At 41.8% G+C, this 22,500-nt stretch overlaps 2 protein-coding genes across 9 annotated transcripts in view; one reads left to right on the top strand and one right to left on the bottom strand.

The window, feature by feature from the left end:
- clip1a (CAP-GLY domain containing linker protein 1a) overlaps positions 1-8,036 on the top strand; it is a 63,940-nt gene extending 55,904 nt beyond the window's left edge. For 5 of the 6 annotated variants that reach the window (XM_063194975.1, XM_063194976.1, XM_063194980.1 and 2 more), the window contains 5 exons: positions 230-347; positions 633-792; positions 1,560-1,612; positions 3,330-3,457; positions 6,449-8,036. In XM_063194975.1, coding sequence (XP_063051045.1) covers positions 230-347; positions 633-792; positions 1,560-1,612; positions 3,330-3,457; positions 6,449-6,677 — 688 coding nt within the window. In that variant the 3' untranslated portion in view covers positions 6,678-8,036. Of the gene's footprint in view, positions 1-229; positions 348-632; positions 793-1,559; positions 1,613-2,427; positions 2,617-3,329; positions 3,458-6,448 lie in introns of those variants that run through there. The other variant, XM_063194979.1, reaches the window with a different exon arrangement.
- An 8,780-nt stretch (positions 8,037-16,816) lies between these two features.
- The window catches only part of si:ch211-204c21.1 (disabled homolog 2), a 59,739-nt gene continuing 54,055 nt past the window's right edge, over positions 16,817-22,500 (bottom strand). For 2 of the 3 annotated variants that reach the window (XM_063194972.1, XM_063194971.1), the window contains 5 exons: positions 22,033-22,177; positions 20,412-20,984; positions 19,897-19,982; positions 19,272-19,377; positions 16,817-18,449 (listed from right to left, as the gene is read on the bottom strand). In XM_063194972.1, the coding sequence (XP_063051042.1) occupies positions 19,309-19,377; positions 19,897-19,982; positions 20,412-20,984; positions 22,033-22,177 (873 nt within the window). In that variant the 3' untranslated portion in view covers positions 16,817-18,449; positions 19,272-19,308. The remainder of the gene's footprint in view (positions 18,450-19,271; positions 19,378-19,896; positions 19,983-20,411; positions 20,985-22,032; positions 22,178-22,500) is intronic. The other variant, XM_063194973.1, reaches the window with a different exon arrangement.

The raw sequence follows: 22,500 nt of genomic DNA, 5'->3' as shown, positions 1-22,500 counted from the left end.
GTTACGTGTTTTGTCTACAAGTTTTGACACCCTCGGTTGACACCCCATCACCCAAAAATACACTTCATCCAAACCTCAAAAGCAAAGGTTTTTTTTTCTTTCTTTCTTTCTTTTTCCTCTCCCGTCCTGTATTGAGCTCATATGGGTATATATTTGGTTCATATTTTTGTAAACTCCATCTCTTGAATGAATGGCTGCGTTAACCCAGCTGTGCTTGTGTCGTGATCAGGGAGGGTTCAATCAAGAAGCAATCAGAGGAGGAGAAAGCTGCGCTCCAACAATCGGTCACACAAAGCAGTGCCTTGGTCTCCGAACGAGACAAGGAGCTGCAGAAGCTGAAAGAAGAGGTGAGACAAAGTGTGTGTGTGTGTGTGTGTGTGTGTGTGTGTGTGTGTGTGTGTGTGTGTGTGTGTGTGTGTGTGTGTGTGTGTGTGTGTGTGCGCGTGCGCGTGCGCGTGCGCGCGTGCGTGCGTGCGTGTAATCATAAGAACCAGTACATGGCATCATCTTTGAAACTTAAAATGTAGTTTTTGTCATGGCATCACAATTAAAGGTGGGGTCCCTGATATATGTTTCACCAGCCCCTCCCCTCCCATGTTTCATCTGTCCCAATGTCTCCCCCTTGTGTGCAGATGACAGAACTGCGCAAGGAGAGTTCAGCAGCCAAGAAGCTGGAGCTGACTGTGCAGTTGCTGGAGTCTGAGAAGTCGCGGTTGCAGGAGCGTATCTCCACCCTGGAGAGTCGGGCAGCTGCGTCAGGGAGCGGAGAGGTGACGTCTACGACGAGCCTAGGTGACGCACCCACACACTCCACGGGATGGGAGTCTTCCACCATTACTGTTTTCAGGCCGACCAGAACTGTGCCAGTGCCGCACCAGTTGCGTTCAGCACTTCAGTACTTACTTGCAAACCACCTGCCTTCACACCGGGCTCTGAACTTTTCCACACATGACTGCGTTACCCGTATGAATCTGCTGAAGCCACGTTGTCATCACTAAAAGAAAAGTATTTTTTGGTTTTCATGGTGAACCAACTTTCCGGCTCTCTAATGCTCAGACTAGCTGTGTGAACACGCCGACTGGTGCAAGATTAGGTGCGGGAATGGGAAGGGGCACCGGCACGGTTCTCAGTCGTCCTGAACGCAGTAAAGCAGCTTGAGTCCATGCTAATGCTGTTGATATTGGTTCTCAGTCGTCCTGAACGCAGTAAATGAAGACAAGAGATATCTGAACCCTGGATAGCTCCCTCCCTCCCTCCCTGTGATTTTCTTTTTATCCTATTTTGATTTGTTTTGTCTGATGTTTTGTGTTTTGTTTGTTTTTTTGCTAGTAAGCTTAAATGTGTTGCCAGTCACAACTCACCACATCTTTTCCTTTGATTTGTTGCTGTGTGAATCTGTCAGTGCATGTAATGTTTTGATGTTTTCTACCACACACAAAATTGGCATAAAATACACATGGCAACTTGTTACTACATGAAATGTGCATGGCGCACCTGCATATCCTGCAGCAAGCGTATCCCGGCCTAGGCCTGACGTGTAAGATGTCTGTTCCCTACAGGTGACTCTGACATGGACACGGCGAGAGAGGACAAGGAGATGGCTGACAGTCAGGTACACAGAATTCTTCCCAACTGTATGGTGTCTTGTTTTGTCACAGTGATTGGTAGAATGTTGTAATATACCTTGGGAAGAATTGGACATATGTTGTTGGTTTCTCTTGAGTTCTTTGTGTGTTCTATGTCCTCGTAAGTGTAGCTTCATGAAGGACATGAATATTATGCACACTTCCCAAATTGATGTGTATTTGTGCCTAAAAATTACTTTCTTGAGTGAATAGTTATCCTTATGAAGCTACACTTACGTAAGTCAAGACCCAGACATCTTTGTGTACATATTTTTGTCAAGTCATGCTGTGTAGTAGATGTAATGATGCCTTCCCAGTGTTGATGCTGTTGGTGTGCTTGGAAGATGTAGCTTTTGGCCAAGCCTGGTGTCCAATGTTCAGCTTTTGGATTATTTCCTGTAGTCAGATGTTTTCGTAAATTATTTTGCATTGTGTACAGTTTTAACTACTTTTGCATTGTGTTGGCAAATATAGTGTATATGCTGTGGGTTAGGTGGGTGAGGAGACTTTTTCTAATTGCCTGACTGCTCTCTGCTACGCCCTGCTGTTACTAGATGGCATTGCAGGACTTTGTGGGGTGGCTACTGCACTCTTCCCTAGCTTTCTCTAGTATCTGATTTGTGATTTAGGGGCAGAGGTGGGTCTTTTTAATATGCTTTTAACCTGTTTTGTCTCTCCCCTCTCCTCCCTCTTTTTTCCCCTCTGTCTATCTCTCTCTCTTCCTCCTCTTTCACCTGTCTCCATCTGCCTTGCTCTGACTATTTCTTTGGTCGTTGACAATGCTACGTTCTGTCTAAAACAGGCAGCGGTTTGTTACTATTCTCATCCTCCTCATACGTTCTTGCATGTCATTTGTTATGTTTTTTTGGTTCTCAGTTCTTGTTCAGTGGTTCTGGGTCTGTTCTGTTATGTCTGTCTATGTTCTTGGACCACCAGTAAAAGAACAGCAGCTTTCAGAAGCTAATCATCTTTAGCACAACGGTGAAGCCATGGAGGAAAAAAAAAATCCTCTTTCTCATTAATGTGTTTCATGTGTTGCCCATACGAGGGGATTTCTTATCAGCAATTATAGTATAGTAATTAGTAACAGCTCAATGAACATAACGTTCATCTTTTAATTGGCACACTCTCCTAACAATTAGAGCTAGCCAAAACCACTTCAGCTCTCCTTGCTGTAAACCTCTAGTCATTTGAGTTGTCATTTGGACTTCCAATGTCACTCAGTGCACTTAATTCAGAGGATATTTCCTGAATGAATGAATGAATGAATGAATGAATGAATGAATGAATGAATGAATGCCTCGAAAGGGAGACTGAAAGCACCTGTTCTTTTGCCTAGTCAGTTCTGTAGTGGAATGATGTCATCTTGTACATGTCCCGTCCCCCCATGCTGTTTTAACTGTAGGATTCATAGTTGAATGAGTTGCTTGTCCTCCTAGCACTGTAGGACCACATGGGTGAGGGGTTAGTCTTCCCTTGTCACAGGGTGTATTAATGTGTGTTTGCAGTAGCTTTGTCTAAACAAGTGTGTACTAATGATTGTGCTGTGAGTCATTTTGCACTTTTTGGAGAATGGGAAGTGTGATAACCTGCCGTTGTTTGTCAAGTCCTTTGTGGTGCAAGCCGCTTATGTTGTGTGTGTCATGTATTGTATTTGTCTGTGTCTGGCCATGCTCTTCATCTGTTATTTTCATGCATGGGCAGATTGAGTTCCTGAACTCGGTCATCGTGGATCTGCAACGCAAGAACCAGGAGCTCAAGTCTCAGCTGGAGAAGATGGCAGAGGCGGCTCTGAACGGGAACAACGCCAATGAGCTGGACAACTACGACAGGTCCGAGCCCATCCTCTCACTCCTGTACTTTTATTAAGTATATTCAATTGGAGCTGTTGCCTTCCTTTGATAATAGGATACAAGTGAAGGAAATGAGAGATATGGGGTAGTGTTGGGAATTGACCCTGTACAGTGTACTCTAACCTGCTCATGCCTAGTTAGGTGCATTATTACAGTGTACCAGGCTATCGGCATGTGCCCACGCCTTCTCTGCCTGCTCTAGGGTCAGCGGATTGAGCACAGACTTGCGTTGGTATGAGCAAATGCATGATGAAAATAAATATGTCACTGTTATTTGGGTGATCCATCACTTGAATCCACACCCTCTCAATATCAAATAGGCATACTATTTTTCTGGCTGAAGGGGAAATATTTTAACTCCCCTGACTTTTCTTCATCACCCATCTATATTTGCAACATATTGACTATGAATAGACAATCTAATGTTTGCCTGATTTCACACTGGAAGCTTAATGGTCAAGTAATTATCATGAGTCTCTAACAGCAGTTGGATTAAGAATAATACCTGTTGATGTTGTAATGGTGTTAAAGTGATTTTATACATTTAATGTAAAACTAGACTGCATTCTCGCAGAAAATGCTAAAAGTTTCAAATTCAGATTCCGATAACTCTTAGTCCCATCAGAGGGGCAGTCCAGTTTGTGCTCCCAGTCTCTCCATCAGTCAATGAATAAATAGTATAAATAAAAAGTTTAGAAAATGGAATAGAAAACCTAAAGAAAACAATAAACAATAAATAAATAGGAAAACAAAAGACACACACATTCAAACACCCTATCCTGTCAGTGATGAGCAGCCCTCAGTAAATTAAATGTTCACTAGTGAACTCTATCCCTACAACCATATTTAATAATCTAATGGTTGTAGGGATGAAAGATCCAGAGTAACGATTTGTTTTTGTCCTGACAGAATAATAGCGCCTCCCAGAGGGCATTAATGAAAATTCACCACTTAAAACACGGTCAGACTGACTAATGATACTTTTAGCCTTTTGGACTGCCTGTTTGTTAAACAGAGCACTATTTAGCTGTGTTCCAATAATCTTTGATAACGTGTTCACAATACTGCAGAGACTGTTCTTGTCTTTGACTGAAAGAGAAAGTTAAAGAGACTCTCAATAAAACACTAATAAAAGTTAAGTAAAATGGTTTTAGAGACACTGAAGGAGTTAAGCTTCCTCAGCAAATTAATTCTCTGTTGTCCCTTTTTGACAATTCTCAGTGTTTACATGGAAATTGAGCTCACTGTCAAATATTGTACCTAATTACTGTATAAGAATCAATGATTCCACATCCCCATGTATGACACTTGCTATTGGTTCTGCCTTTGCCTTCCTAAAATCAATTATGAGCTCTTTTGTCTTGGCTACATTTAAATCTAAAAAAATGCATCACATAATCATAAAACCTCACACCACTTCACAAATATTGTCAATGCTAGCCCATGACTGGAATGTGGGCCTTGAAATAGAGAAAGCAGTGCAGTGTTGTCTGAAAACTTGACTAAGTGACTTCCTTGTTGGAAAGTCCTGCAGCTGTCTGTGTACAAAATAAAAAGAAAACACAACCTTACAGCGAGCCCGTATTTGAGGAAATGGGTTGTGATAGTTGACCAAAAGTGGGCTTGCCTTTTGGGTCAGAGCTTAATAGTTTTAGTAAAAATAACACGTATGCAACTCTAATTTAGCTAATGACAACTGAATGAAATTAAATAATCTCATCTTCCAACCAACACCATAACTGTACCCACTAGGCCAAGCAACGGACTGTAATCTGTTCCCCAGCCAGTAATTGCTTTGAAGTGTTCGACAACCCTATTCAAATTTTGGCTGTTGAGAATGAAATCTTTAATTGGCAACACCTGTTCTGGTTGACCTTCTAGGCCCAGCAACTACTGTAACTAATTAGTCCTCACCATACGTATAAACGGCCATCCGCTTGTCTAGAGCTACAGGTCCTTGTCTTTCGTTAATTCTTTCTCAACACCACCAATTGACTTGCATTGGCTTTTCCCCCAATGTTTTCTCCCAAATAGGGGCGTAACGCACATGGCAAACGTCACGCTGTTTATACGTATTAACTATTAAGTCTGACTTCCAAATGGAAGGCAGTGGCTCGATGACTCCCTCCCTAAATAAACAGGTGTCTGATCAGATATAAATTCCGTCGTAAAGTTATCTGAGGCAGTTGTTACGAACGGCGCTAACAAGAGTGCTGCCCTGCGCATTTGAGGTTACGGCGATTCTATGGCAGGAGAAACGTTCTTCTTACGTTAGCTTACATAGGCTAAGTTGAGCGGTGAAGGGCCGCCAGACGGCAAACCTTGAGGCAGATGGGCTACAGCAGCAGTAGACAGCACACTGAGCGTCACTCCAGTTAGCTAAGAAAAGGAAACTGAGGCTACAACTTGCCTAGACAATGCATGGAAATTAGCAATTGTAATTTGGCATATTTTATATTGATGTTTTCTTACTGATGTATTAGTTAAGGATAGACCGATATATTTGTTATCGGGTCGATATTTGCATATTTTAAGTGGATCGTATCGGCCGATATGCAATATTTATTATTTTATGTCATTCGGGTTTTTTTAAAAGCACCAAGACACTTCATTTTTTTATTACTTGATTGTTAGACATTACTTGATTGTTAGAGTGGGTGTTTAAATGTTACAAGTTCTACCTCAATTTGATAATGTTAAAAGGAATGTTTATTTTTAACTTGAGACCTGGAATATTTGTCTTTTTTTTTTTTTCTTTTTTTACCCATATCGGCCCCAAATATCGGGTATCGGAAATCGGGTCTCGGCCAAGGGTGATGGAAAAAAAATCGGCATCGCATCAGCCATTAAAAAACCTGTATCGGTCGACCCCTAGTATTAGTTCATGTGCAATGTGCAGTGGCTTTCACTTCCTAATCAATAATGATAAATGAAATTAATGAACGTGCCCGTTTCTGGTTGTCCCCACAGTCTGGCCGAGGGACCGGTGAAGAAGAAAGTCCCACCGCGCCTCTTCTGTGACATCTGCGACTGCTTCGACCTCCACGACACCGAGGACTGCCCCACGCAAGAGCAGATGCCCGACTCGCCGCCCCACACGGCCTACCACGGCAGCCGGCAGGACGAGCGGCCCTACTGCGACATCTGCGAGGCGTTCGGCCACTGGACGGAGTCCTGCAACGACGACCAGACCTTCTAGAAACATCTAGGGAGCCTCTCCATGCCTGGCCTGGCCTGGCCTGGCCTCGCCTCAACTCACCTCAACACTCTTCAGAGGCTTTTCTTCACATCACCTGCTGCTCTCTTTATTTATTTATTTCACATTCTCTCTCTATTTCTCTCTCTATTTCTCTCTCTATTTCTCTCTCTCTCTCTCTCTCTCTCTCTCTCTCTCTCTCTCTCTCTTTCTCTCTCTGCTGCTCACTCTTCTAACTCTCTGTCTCTATTTATCTTTCTCTGCACAAAACAGCCTGCAATAAGTGCAAAAACAAGAGTGTTGCTGTGTGAATACTCTGTGTCTGAACACAAGAGTGTGTGTGTGTGTGTGCATGTGTGTGTGCCTGTACAATGAATGAGTGTGTCTTGAATAAGTTCACTGTTCTCATGCACACGATGCCCCAAAGCGCTCTTACTGTGGGAAAACCTCTGTAGAATCAAGTCAGTCAGCTTATAGTGGTAACCCACTGCACATGCCCTCCCAGAGTGTTTTTGCAAGGTGGATGAAGGTGATATTCTTTATATCACTTCAAAAAAGTGCTCAAGATTTCTTTTGGACTAAGTGATTTAATATAAAAAAGAAAGAAGAAAAACTTGTACAATTCTTTGAATTGGACTGACATTTGTTTTCTTTTGATACATTTAATATGGACTCGCACAGTTTTGTGTGCATGTGCACAAGGAAGGATGTTTCCTTACCAGTTACGGTTATAATATCGATGTGGATTGATGGATGGATGGATGGTGGTGTTGGTGGCTTGCTTTAAGTGGGGTATGGAGTTCAGTCTCCATGGGCTCTTCAAGGTATCTCAGTACCAAAGAGCCACGATGAGGAGGACGCCATTTATATCCTATAACGCACTGCACACTTTACTCCTATCATTGTGTCCTCGCGCGCAAAAGGACCTTGGTTTCCCTCTCTGAAAATGCCTTTCTGTGAACAAAAGAAATTAACATGATCATTTACCACAAGGATAAACTATTTGAGAAAAAAAGGAAGGTTTTTGTGCCTTCCTATATTACGTCATTTTTTTCTTTGTCCTTTAACATGTTATATATCTGTACAAATCTAAAATAAAAAAATAAATATGTTTCAATGATGTTATCTCCTGGATTAACTGTAAAGATGACTTTTGTAATTATCCCTTTTTAAGTGAGGAGAAAGATTTTGACAAAGCAAGGAAAACTTTTCTTTTACGTATTGATGGAGTTGTCCAAGATGTTTTTGTCTGATATGCTGTTGAATGTATGTATGACAAGCACTTGGAAAGAATGTCAGTGAAAAGATTTTTTCGCGCAGACTTTTTATCCTTAATAAAGACAGGTGAAGTTTGTTACATTGTATCTGTATTCCTGTGTGTAATAATTATAAAAAGTCCAGGAATTTATTTTGTATATTCTTTGACTGTAGAACATTCCATTTTGCGTGTGTATTCATTGATGGCCATTGTGTAAAACTATGGCTACGTTTCAGAATTTTATCATTTTAACTCTGAATAAATCTTAATTCCACTTTGAAAACGTCATGTAAGCACTTCACAACTCGAAATTAAATGAAAGATCAAAGTAAACTCCACGGAACTATTTAATTCGGAATTCTTAATTCGGAATCGAAAACGTCATGTAAACGTAGCATGTGAACCACACAAAGGGGAAGACAGTTGGGCACGTTAGGTGATGTTTCCACAGAGCTGGATATTTTTAAATGTGGATATTTTTGTTCGCTTGTTCAGGTGGAATTGCAACATGTGGATACAAATAAAAACTCCATTGTAACAGGTGCATTTCAGCCCCCTAAATGGGCTATTTTTTAAGATGGATTTTTGATGTGTGGGTTTTAAAACTGCTTACATGGAGACCATAGGCCAAAACTAATGCAAACGGGAGAAAAAAAAATTTCATTTAAAAATATCTAGCTACAGTTGAGGACGATATTATTAGCCCCCCTCCTGAAATTAGACATCTCTCTTGATTACTTATTGAGAATGAAAATTATTTATGTTATTCTGGAAACATACTCTATGGAGACAGTGTCCAATATGTTGAATGTGGATTTTTCCATTGTTACAACGAGTTTAAACAAAAAAGGGGAAAAAAGGCAAGGACAAATTTATTAGCCCCCTGATTATTAATAGTCAATACCATGCCATTTATGAACAAAACTGACACCAGGCTCTTTGATTAGTTGTTGACTGGGTTGGCACATGTCCTACCAGAGATTTGGCCCATTTCTCCATTGCAAATCGTTTAGCTGGTCCAAATTGCATGATGTTGAGGATGGACATTCATTTTCACTCCTCAAAGACTATCTAAGTCAGGGATGTCAAACTCAGGCCCGGGGGCCAAATTTGGCCCACGAAGCCATTTTATTCGGCCCGCGAGATCATTTCAAATATCTATTACAGTTGGCCCACATACACCTTAATGTATAGCGTAACATGACTTGAACATGAAATTTGCTGTGTCACGGGATGTGCACACATTTGAACTAACAAATATGATGGGAAAGAGTGTGTGTGAAATTTAACTATGAATATGAAGTGCATGTACACACAATTTTAGTCCATTTTTAAAAATAAATGTTGAGTTCGGCCCGCGACTTCGTTCCAGATTTTGATTTTGGCCCTCAGTCAATTTGAGTTTGACACCCCTGATCTAAAGGATTGAGGCCTGAATCACTCCATGCCCATGGTTTAAGTAGGCCTATCCTTGAAGAACTTTTGAACTATTTTGGATGGAAGTTTTGGGTTATTATCTTGTTGAAATATCCAGTGAAGATGTTAGCTTAATCTATGGGCATATTTTTGCATGGTCACCTTTGACATTCTATCCTAATCTTCTCTTCTCATGGTGCCGTTCACCCAAACAAGGCTTTCTGTGCCTGAGGCTGTCACAGAATGATGCTACCATGACCATGTTAACTGTGACACTGTTACTTCACCTAACAGAAGCAGCATTCAGGTGTCCAAGAAGTTCTTATTAAATATCATCAGACCAAAGCAGAGACTACCAAAGCTCATTTTTAACTTTCAGATGTTCACAGGCAATGCTCAATCAGACTCTGATATAATATGCACCGCCTTAAGTAAAAGGGTTATTTTGTGATGATGGCCACAGAGGTCAATATAGTGACAAGTCCTACCAGCTGTCATTATTAAAATAAAAACTAGGCTAGGCTAGGTCAATACCAATCATCTAGGAAGGTGTCCCGGACTTCTTTAGTCTAATGAGACTAAGCACAGTTTCTACTTTACACATGGTGGAGGGGGTATCACATTTTCTGTCTGTTTTTCAACCTCAGACACAGGGAGTGAGGGTCTTCCAACAACATTGTAACCCAAAACATACATCTAAATTAGTTTAGAGGTTCCTCAAGGATACTAAAACCATGATACTGGAATGTTCCGCTCAGAGTCTAGTCCTCAATCCCACTGATAGTCTGTGGCAAATGTCTATGCTCAGCATCCATCAATTACCAGCTAGAACAATTTGCAATGGAAATATGGGCCAAAATACTCGTAGCACATGTGCCAACCTAGTTAACAACTTATCAAAGAGCCTGGTGTCAGTTTTGGTTCATAAATGGCGCCATATTGACTATTGATGATCAGGGGGCTAATAATTTTGTCCTCACCATTTTCCCCCTTTTTTGTTTAAACTCATTGTAACAACAGAAAAATCCAAATTCAACTTATTGGACATTATCTCCATGGGTGTATTTGTTTCCAGAATAACAGAAGCTGTTAAAGAAGGTCCTTCTCATTGAGCAATCAAGAGAGATGTCTTATTTCAGGAGGGAGGCTAATGATATCGTCCTCAACTGTATGTGGAAATGACACCTTTTTAAGTATCTATAGTAGGCCTACATACCTGCAAGTTATACGCCTACTTATCAGGTGTGAGGTTCAAGTGGAATTTTGGAGATTAAATACATTTTGTGTGATAAACAAGCATGTCAAGGGACCATCAGCTGGACCCCTATCGAAAAAAAAATGACTTTAATTTTCGTGGTGCATTATTGCCCGTTTTTCGTGGTTGGGCAACGAAACGCTGCCTATTCATTTGAATTGCCCCACTGCTGCTATGGTTATCCAAGCGTCTGCAGGGGCGGGGAGGGGTGCTGACAGAACACTGCTGATACACTCGGGACTCACTAATTCGACGCCCTTTCGATACTTACGCCTTATGTCATACGACCCTAAACCTAACCCTAACCTTAACCCTAAACCTAACCCTAACCCTAACCTTAACCCTAAACCTAAACCTAAACCTAACCCTACTTAACCCTTACCCTAACCCTAAATTGCTTGTTTGAAATGTTTGATTACGTGACGGTAGGCCTGAAATGGCGTCAAACTAGTGGGTCGCTAGGCAGCAGTCGGGCAATTAAAATGAATAGGCAGCGTTTCGTTGCCCAACCACGAAAAACGGGCAATAACGTGAATGCACCACGAAAATTAAAGTTATTTTTTTCGTGAATACTTCACGAAATGAAAGAGATACGGTTGTCAGCTGAGCTAGTGGAGAGCATCAACCTGTTAAACACCCATCACCTCCTTTCACTCCATCAGCACCCCGCCCCCAGTGTGCTGTGAACTGCCATCTGATTACAATGTTGCAAAAAGGTATTCTAGAGTTGTGTTTCATGTATGATACAAAGTATTATGTGGACTGAAATCAATAACACTGTATTACTGCAAGCAGGGCATGTGTCCTTTTTTGTGCACATTCTGTAGATTACTCCAAGCTATTCTCAGGCTAAATTCTGAGGTATAACCCATCTTTTGTCATTGTGCACTTTTTTGTGTGCATTGCCTTTGGTCATTCATATCATGTGTACGTTTTCACCATGACAATAATCCTAAGTGATTCAGAGTGATTCAGATTTGAGCTCAACTGAACAGTATTTGGGAATCCTGAAGAGAAAAGATGAGCATTGCTCCACCTCTAAACAGGTATTTTGACCATACTGTCCATTTTATGCATATTGCCCCAATACAACCTGTATGAACAAAGGAAACCTATTGGATATCAGCATTCCAGGAAAGATGCATTTGTGTGCACACTCTGAGATCGTGTGATCTTGGCGCCCAACATCTTATATGGGAGCTTACCTATGTTCCCCAGGTCCTATATTCCCCGGTCTTTGTATGGGACCAGGGAACTTTGGGGCCCTTTTTCTTTTTCATTGTATCTAACCCTTCCCAAAACCTTCGTTAAACAGTCAGTAATGCAATGTTTCTGAGTTGTAAATTTGTGCCCTGACCAAAACTATCCCTAAACCTAACCTGTCAAAGGTGCAACAACAACCTGCGCTTTGCCATGTGGCAGTGGGGAACATAGGACCTTTTGCGGGGAACATAGGACCCGGGGAACATAGCCTGACCCCTCCTATATCATGTGTGCATAATTATTTGGCAACTTCATTATCCTGTGGGACAATGAGATGTAACTGAACGTGAAAATGACTGTGAAGAGAGAAATAAATCATTCATTCATTCATTCATTCATTCATTCATTCATTCATTCATGGGCCACAAAAGAGATCTAACAAATGAAAAACTTAAAAGTTTACAAACAATTTAAAAGTCTTCCAGAGGGATGTGGTGGCCTTGAAATTGCCATGATATTGGTCATGTGATCACAGAACTATCAACACACTGGTACAAAGCAAACAGGGTCACAAGAAATGTGCTGACTAAGTAACTACCAGAGATCAAGAAGAATTAAAGGTGAACCTACAGTACCAGAAAACTCTAATCATGCAGTGTTGTCATATTCCAGAACTATATAAGTGAGTATTCAGAAAAAAAAATCACCCAACAAGTGACAAGTCAAGAATGGGTCAATAAACAACATATACATTATTTTTTATACCTTTCTTTTCTCCATCAGGTAGTGCAAAAGAGATCTCACAAAGAGTCATTACATTATTGCAGTTTGTTGGATTGGCAGATTAAGTGGTGAGCAAGACCATCCACTGGCGGTCTTTATTAAAAAGGAGACCCTCCAGTCCTTTCAGAAGCTCCAACAGATCAAGAGATATCATCACATCAGGTAATTATACTGAAACTTTCACACTGCTCATTTGCAAACTGTTAGTCCACAGAATATAAGACTACTGGTGTCACGCCCCCAATTATCCGGGGAATTCTGGCAGCTATTATTTGTTGGTAGACCTGTATGTAAATTAATAGAGAAGGACCTCATCTCTGTCAAAAATGGCTTAATTAATGTGAAAATGTCCATCTACACACTATCCAAGGACAATAGTTGAAATGTGCTACCTAATATGAAGTGATTTAGGACAGCCCTAATGTGTTGGTCATATTAAAGTTGTCTGATGTGGCCCTGCCGTGGCCTAATGATAGGGCACTTACTACGCTGGCGACCCGTGTTCGATTCGGGTCATTTGCTGATCCTTCCCCATCTCTCTCCCCACTCTCACTTCCTGTCATAATCTCCACTTTCATATCAATAAAGGCAAAAAAATGTCTGATGTGCTTATTCTGTTACAGACTGTTGATGTCAAGAGACCAAGTGTGGTGCTCACAAGAACCCCTCTGCGATGCCCAACTTGTTGTACATCTGCTGCCACATGATCCAGTGATATAGAGTGCGTCTTAATATGCGACCTTGCCTCCTCCACTTGCGCTTGTCTCCTTGTCCCGCCTCCTGGCCCCTCCTCCGTGGAGAAAACGATAAAGTTTCCCAGCTGTCAGCCCTAGCCACAACAACTTTTGAGGGACTGTTTTTCATTCACCATCCCAATTGCAAATGAGAAAAAGACTCTACAATTGAGCTTTTGCAAGATATTGAAATATAATGCTGTTGTCAGTGATGTCATCATGACGAGAAGCAAGTGGAGGAGGCAAGTGGAGGAGGCAAGGTCGCATATTAAGAAGCACTCACAGTCCCCTCCTGATTGTCTTCCTGTCCTGGCCCCACCTGGACGAGCAAGGCCGCTGACAGCTTTGTCTGGGCCCAGGACAAAGTCATGTGAAAAGGCCCCCCAGCCCAATAGACACAATATAATGATGACCCAATTCTGGGCCTCCTCTCTTCCTGGGCCCGGGACACTGTCAACTCTGACAACTGTCCCCTCCACTGTCCTCTCCTTGGGTTTTTGCAATAAAACATTTGCAATTATATCCTTTGTGAGGGGTGGTAAAGACCTAGCTGACACTTTTAACCAAAGCTACCTGCAGCGTATTGGTTGCAGTCCCTGGAGCAATGTGGATAAAGTTGCCGTGCTCAAGGGCACTTCAACCATAAATGTCTGATGACCACTACCCTAACCATTAGGCAACAACTGCCTGTTGTGTTGTACATTTGGTTTACACATGTACTCTAACTTGTATTACTATGGCACAGGGCAGTGTTCAGTTCTGGGCCCAGGACAACCTCAATCCATCTACTACAAGGTATAACATGTACTATTGTACAAACTGATTAAGTACTGTTGTGCAAAGAAACGTAATTTGTCTCACAAAGCCCACTGCCCAAAACCCGCCACAAACAAACAAAGCAGACATGAATGCACCATTCAGCCATTTGTAGTGCTTTGACAAATCAGCTTGTGAGTGCGGATTTTTCCTCTTCTCATAATACATTTCCCACATCACTGCGTATCACCAAAACTATACCATACACAGTTACAGTTTTTCTCGATTGGTTTGGCTAATTTCTTGAAACTGAGATGACATTCTTATACCCATTGGGTCATTTGGCTAAACATTCTTATACTTCTGCACAACAGTTCAGATAACTAGCAAAATGTCCTATACCTCCCAAAACAGCTCATTCTTGCATCAGCACTAAGCCTTCTCCCACATAAATAGTCAGTATCATCAAAATGGCATAGATCCAATTGCTTTGGCTCATTTGCATTCATTTAGTCCTTCTGTCAAAAGTAAACTGGATGGTTCAACATAACTACATGGATCCTCATCACTTGCTCATATCTCTCCAAAAACAGTTTACCCGTGTGTCAAAACTAAATTCCTTCCCAACATATATCATCAGTACCCCCAAAATACATTGTCCCTTTGCCAAATGTGTAAGCACTGCCAGTCAAAATGGTTAGATGTTTTGTCTATGTTCAGCTAACAGATTTCGAATATGTAATAAAATGAAAAAGTCAGTGAAACCATTGAAGTTTGACAACACAGACAATTTACCAAGGAAATTTATCAGTAACTTTCTTTACTGTAAATTCACATACAGAAAGCAATGCCCATATATTACAGGTTTCTCATCTCTGTTTTGAGAAATGAGCCAAACCAATAGCATTCTCAAAATAACATGGACAAATCCCAAAACAACTAGCAATTGTTCAAAACAGAACGTCGTTTGGAAAAATGTCAAGAAATTAGCCAAATAACAGAGGAAACTGTAGTATACATGGTTGTAAAATTATTTTCAACAAACTAGTAAAGTTACAATATCATCTGGCCTGTTGAACACTGTCATGAATTTACTGTTTAATTAAATTCTTCAAATATTATGTCCTTGACTGTTTTGACAATTGTGTAGACTTTGCATATGATGACTTACACAATGAAATCATGCTGATATGTTTTGGAGAGGTCAACCATTACACTGAGAATTGTCTAACTCGCTAGATAAGCGAGATCAATTTATTTGGAGAATGTGCTAAATGTATGCTCAATGTGTCAACTTTAGGGTACTTGTACATATCCATCTGCAGAGATGTACTAAACATTTGAGACAAGTACAAAGCATTTGATATTTGATGAAAGCAATGAGAAATGCCATTCTGTTTTGGGAAACTGCAAGTTGGTTTGGAGATTTGTCCGTGTTATTTTGAGAAGGTCATCTCAGTTTCGAGAAATTAGTCAAACCAATCGAGAAAAACTGTAAGGTGGCTGCATGACACTTTGGGGCTGTTTATCTTCAGCTGTAAATGGGGCCTTTGTCAGGGAGGAGGGAATCATGAACATTTCCAAATACCAGTCACTGTTGGCACAAAACCGTCTGCCTCCTGTTGGAAAGTTGAAGATGAGGAGGCGATTGATTCCTTCCTCCCTGACTAAGGTGTCAGTCACATATTGGCACAAAACTGTTTGCCTCCTATTGGAAAGTAGAAGAAGAAGAGGCAGTTTCAGAATTTAAATTTCCCTTACTGCACGCGCACGCGCGCACGCACACACACACACACAGCTTCACAAGAGTAAGATTGATGTTTTGTCGTGTCTAAGCTGGAGTTCAGACCTGAATCCCATTGAATAACTGGGGGGTGATCTGAAGAGGGCTGTGCACAGGAGATGCCCTCGTTATCCGTCAGACTTGGAGTGTTTTTGCAAAGAGGGGTGGGCAAATATTGCCACATCAACATGTGCCACGCTGATAGAGCTCTACCCAAAAAGACTTAGCGCTGTAATAAAAGCCAAATGTGCTGCAACAAAGTATTGGTTTAAGGGTGCGTATATTAAGGCAACCATGTTAAATGTTTTGTTATTTTTCCCTTTAAAGCTTTGAATTTGTTTTTCAACTGCATTGTACAGGTTAGGCTATAATTTGGTAAGGTGGGAAAAGTTGTGTAATTGTCTTTCTGTGAAAAAAAATTGCATCACAAAAACCTGGCAGTCTAGGGACATTTTGAAAATATATTTGAGGTTTATTGAAATATTGTACTTTTCATAGGCCTACTCATTCATGATGTGCACTGTAGCCTACTGTCGCTCTTGTAATTTACATGACTGAAGTCACACTTGGAGTTAAAATAGAGCAAGCACATTTTTGTATTCCATCGACAGATGGTCATATATTTCTGATGGTAATACAAGTTACACTATTCCCTCCCACACAATGCAAAGTCACTAATAGTGTGAGTCTTGACCCATTTTACAACACTTGTTGCTATGGTAACAACTCTTGAGTGACAACCCTTGTAGTTACAGTCCTGCCCATTAGATGGCAGTATTGTAATAGAAAAGCCAGAGCCGTAGTTAGAGACATATAGGGCCCTCAGAGAAAAAGCAGATCAGAGTTTCATACACATGAAAAAAATACCAGGCATGTTGTAAACATTCAATGAATGGGGGGAGAGTTGAAAGCATCATTCTACTTTGGTAAAAAGCCATTGAGCAGTCAACTGGGTAAGGCAAAGCCATTGATACATTTAATAAATTCCATTACAGATCAAAAAGGGTCAAATTCATAGTCCATTCAACTAACTACAATTCCAGTTTATTGCAAGGACTATAGGACTTGATTCTCTTCAGTTACACAGCATCCAAAATAAAGGGTAGTGCACGACAGAGTAAATATATATTTATATATAATATATACACGCATACATACATACATACATACATACATACATACAGACATACACACACGCATAGATTTCCACGTACAAAATTAACTGTGAGCAAGTCTACTTCATTTATCAGTCAAGGCCTCTTTTTTCTATTTTTCTTGAATCTTTTTTTTTTTTTTTTTTAACATAATGCGACACCTATCGTGAGAACATTTCTTTACCCCAGCAGTCAAACACTGCTCACTCACTCTCGCTCTTACACACCTCTTGGCTATGAACATGTAACAAGGCGGTACAGGAGAGACAACACATCGAGCCTGTCTACTCTCAGAGAAAAACCCCAAAATCTCTACTGAAATGGCACCAGTCAGGTAGCTCTGCAATACACACAGAGTACAGCAAGCTGGACTGACTTGAGATGCTGTGGAACGCATGAACGGAAGACGCAAAAGACACCATCGATCCACATAATGGTTTGTTTGCACGAGCGTAGTCAGACGAGACGATGACAAAAAAGAGGCACACAAGGCAGGTGGATTCCAAGCTGGCTCATCTCGTGCCCGTTATCATCTCCACAGGAGTAATAACACTAGGCGATTTCCTCTCGTCCAAACCAACCATGCACACCTGAGGCGGCCACACAGTAACGCTAATAAAACGCCCTCGTGTTGAGATCTTCCTCACACAGACATACGTACATAACATACCGACTTGCAAATGTTACTCAAGAAATGTCAGGAATCACTCAAAGTCGTAAGCTAAAGATACACGTCATTGGTAGGAGACATGCTGAGAAGAAGAAAAAGAAAAAAAAAAGAGTAAAAATAATACTGCATTTCAAAAGTTAGAAAAAAATCTTCCACGATACACTGAATACTGGAACATGATTTTACATAGAAGTTTTTGTTTCGTTTTTCTTCTGTTCTCCTGAACAATGGATTTTCCCGTCTCCATCTTGGGCTTTGTGCTTCAAGCTATGGCTAGTGGCAGTTGTAAGTATTCCATACTCAGATACAAAGTTTCCTTTGATATGTAGTCTCAGGTACTGCACTTCTCTTTTTGAAGTTTTTTTTGTCCAGTCTCAAGACAGGAATTTAAAGCAGTCTACCGGAGCTCTTCTTCTGGTTATTTCTTTTTTTGGCTGCGCTCTCCACAGGAGCTGTGCTAGCTAGTCCACCAGATCTCTGCGAATACATGCAGAGGCCTCTGCTGTGGGGTGGGGGTGGGGAGGTTGGGGAGGGGGTGCTATGTTGTGGGAGATTGGTTGTGGGAGGTTGGCTAGGCAGGGGAGTGGTGGGTGTTATGGGAGGTTGGTTGTGGGGTTGCTTGGCAGGGGGGTCGGGGTGTGGGATGTCGAGGGGGCAGATGAGAGATGGAGCCTGCTGGACATCAAAGACCTGCCTCCAGTCCGGGGTGCAACATCATGGGTGGGGGGGGCGGGGCGGCACCTCTGGAGGGATGGAAGGGCACCTGCAGTACAGCAAACAGAAACAGAAAGATAAAGCGTGTGTACTGTACAAGCAACATCACTCTGTAGCCACTGTAGCAGATGGGGTCAAGAGTGCAAGATGCTACATCACATAACATTTTTGCTACAAGTTAACGCTATTCAGCATTACAGACTCTTAGTATGCTTCAGTGAACAGAGTAAAATATCTTACTAGGCTTCTTGCTCTCCTCCGTCACTACTTCTGTGCATTGGATATTTACAGGTTCAATCTTATAAAGGCAAGGTCACGTACACTGTCCAAATTTGCAAAGATGAATTGCAGTATTTCAATCAACAGACTATCAAGCTGTGGTTGACCAAAACGTTGCAATTCGACTTGACAAATGAGACCTTTTCTTTATAACATGAACACAAAAAACCCATCATACACCAGAAATACTGGGCAAACGCATTCAAATATGCAAGGCGTGTACGAGTCGAACAAGGGTGGAGAAAACATTAATGAGAGCGCCGTTGGCCATCTGCCCCCTAGCCGATGCCTCCAGTATCAGCGGCCTAAGCATACACCATTTCTGTATTTGAAGAGTTCAGATGCAAAACCCCCTAAGTGCCTTTTCAGAAAATAATCTTAATTCATTTTTATTTAATACAAAACTATAACAATTGCATATTTTTTTTATTTTATTCATGTATTATAACTATTTATATGTATTATCAAGTACATGAATGTAAACAAAACCAACAACGGGTTTCTCTAAAAATATAGAAGTGCAGGTCTTCAGAAATGGAGTTAGGGGTTTTGCCTCTGAACTCTTCATTTGTACCGATCTGCATATACTTACTTTACATGGACTCCACTCAGCAGAGTTCAGGTGCTGGTCATGCAAAGGGGTTTCCAAATGGGTCTCGAAAGGGATCTGGCCCTCCAGACTTGATGGTGGGTGCACTCTAGCAAGATCAGGGAAGGGAAATGTTACTCACAGGCAAAAAGGAAAGTTACTGAGCTACGACATTCAACATTGGCAACTGAGGACTGGCAAATTTGTCCAGTCGCTCATGTTTCTGCGGTTGGATTCATTTTTCAGTCATTACTGCTGATAAAATCACAATGAAATGGCCGTCACTGTGCATTTCTTTCATGCAGTGTTGGTTTTGAAATGTAGTTACTTGGCACCTTCGTACGTGATTAGTTTTTGTAGTAACTTGGAACAGTCATGGTATAAGCACAGAAACAATAAATAGCCTCCATATTTCAATTATTTGAACGAAAAGCTGCATGACCTTCAAATAGAGAGAGAGAGAGAGAGAGAGAGAGAGAGAGAGAGAGAGAGAGAGAGAGAGAGAGAGAGAGAGAGAGAGAGAGAGAGAGAGATGCAAGTGAATCGCACATGGGCCTACAGCCAAGGAGAGGGGGAAAAAGACCGAGACGGAAAGAGCATGAGTGAAAAAGCACATTTCTGTACTTACATTTATAGGTGCAGTGGATCCAAAGACACCAACTTCAAAGGAATTGTTAAAAGGAACCTGACCCATGGTCTGCGGTTTCATTGGTTCTGCCAAAAAAATATATACGAGACACATTGATTTCATCATCAACGCTTTCTGACAGATCAGACGTTTGTGTCGCCCCATGCAATAGCAATCATGACATTCATAATGGTCACAATGGTCATTCACATAGTGTTAAGCATAACATTACAATTCTTTGAATTCATAGTTTTCATCTGAGCACAATTTGTTCTATTTTTTTCGGGAAAGTCACAGATTCCAAACGGACACACTTAAAAATGATTGTGAGAAAAATGATTGTTTAGAAAAATGCAACTTATGAAATCAATTTATGGGTAACGTGAGATTAGAAGTATTTGAAGAATGCTACAGTCACTGTGAGAACTCCATTGACACCAGTCCCTGGCTTGGCAGAGGGGTAAGCAAGCAAGCAAGCAAGCATAATCGAGTGTGGGCTGCCTGCTCCAACTCACCCTTCCTGGCAGGCACCGCTGGGGGAGGCCGGGCCATCTGGAAGTCCTTGAACATGTCCCTCACCGCCACGTCCTTGTTCACCTTGTCCCCAAGAGGATCCAGGTCCAGGAAGGCATCGCACTCCATTTTGGGGGCCGCCCGCGGTGGCACCTCAGGAGGAGGTGCGGGCGGGCCAGCAGCGGGCTGCCCCACACCCAGCACCCCCAGCCCCATGGAGGAGGAGGAGGAGGGCGGCATGGGGAACACGGACGGCTGGAAGGGGTTCCCCACTGGGGCAGCAGGCTGGGCCCAGGTGCCGTTGGGCACGGGAGGGTTGGGCTGCACCCAGGACGGGGGGCTGCTTGCAGCAGGGGGGAAGCCCGAGCCGTAAGCCGCAGGAGGGACTCCCCAGGAGGGCACGGAGGCTGGCGCGGCAGGGAAGGCGGCAGGCTGGGCGAAAGGGCCGCTGGGCAGGGACGGGATGCCAGCAGGGCCAGCGGCGGGGGGGAAGATGGTGGACAGAGGCTGACTCCAGGTGGTGGAGCTGGGGACCGCAGCTGAGGCTGGGGGAGAAGCACCCAAGGTCAACCCTTCTGCAGATGGTATGATAGGAGGAGAACAGAAGAAACAAGACAACACCACTGTTAAAACAATTAATACATATTAATATCATTAGATAAGTAATATATATATATAAGTAATATATATATATAAGTAATATATATATATATATATAAGTAATATATCCAAAGTATACAAACTCTCTACAAAAAACATCCCACTACAAAACAAAGCATTCTTATAGGCATAGGATTGGCAGCTGTCCATAACGTAGTTTGTCTTGTTTGTTTTGTTCCACTGTGACCAGAACAATGGAGTTAAATTGAGCAATAGGCCCCGAGTAGCCATGTGTTAGTGCTGGATTTAGAATGACTGAGGGGTTTGGAGCACAACACGAAGATTAGTATTAAGTAATATTACAATACATTTTAATTATTAAGTAGTCGTTGTTTCATTTAACTTCCTATAGACCTACCTATAGAGGGACTACTTTCAGCGCAACATGATCTCTCAGAATTCAGTAGAAAAAGCATGTCCTTGTGTCAATCACGGAAGACAATTACGTGTCTAGGAGTACTTTTTTTGTAAAAATCTGTGAAACTGACAATGATTTCGTGTCCCAAAGATCTGTGTCTATTCCACGGAATTCTGAGAGATCAGGCTGTTCAGCGAAACTTTCAGGCACATTATCTTAGACTACTGCATTTATTGACTTGGGCTGCGTTTCCCAAAAACCCTTAAGTAGTACTTAAGCCTAAGTAGTACTTAAGTATGAGGGCCCCCCTAGGCAATATAGCACATCACTAAAAGTGTATACATGCAATCATTTTATAGGCCTACGTATATTTTTTTCTTGCAAATAAAATGGTTGCGCTAAGAGCATTCGCAAGGTAAAATACTGTATGTATAGACTTTTACTAATGATGTGAGACCTATTTCTAATATATTGCCTAGGTGGCCCCCTCATACTTAAGTACTACTTAGGCTTAAGTACTACTTAAGGGTTTTTGGGAAATGCAGCCCTACACAGTATTTCTCAGGATCAGTGAGGAGAGGAGAGTTGGTATTTAAGAGACTCACCGAGAGCTGCCAAAGTATCCGAGGCACTCGTTGGACTCTTGCTGAAGAGGTTAGCAGGAAGCACGTCCGACTGTGGTGGAGAGGGTGTCTCTGTGTGGTTGGGCGATGCGAATGGGTCGGTACCGGATTTCTCATTTGTAGGTGACTACCCATGAAAGAAAACAAATAAAAAACAAAACGTGATGAAACAAATGCAAGACGCAAGTTCGGAGATTAAAAGAAATAACCTCCAGAGTTGCAACAGCAAGCACATTTTCATTAAATGTCAAATGGGATTTATTTCATGATTGAAAGAGGCAAGAAGCGAGGGGGGGGGGGCAATGGATGGGGTTGAGCAGAGCAGCTGCCAAACCACGGCTTACCTTTAGGAGATAAAAGTCACTGAAGCAGTAAAGTGAGAGACAAAATGCATTAGCAAGGCATGACGGAGCACAGTGATTTCAGAAAGAAGAATTTTAGGGGACGCGT

The sequence above is a fragment of the Engraulis encrasicolus genome, chromosome 3 (assembly GCF_034702125.1).
Source record: "Engraulis encrasicolus isolate BLACKSEA-1 chromosome 3, IST_EnEncr_1.0, whole genome shotgun sequence".
In the NCBI taxonomy this organism is placed as follows: domain Eukaryota; kingdom Metazoa; phylum Chordata; class Actinopteri; order Clupeiformes; family Engraulidae; genus Engraulis; species Engraulis encrasicolus.
This window is presented reverse-complemented; position numbering and strand designations above follow the sequence as displayed.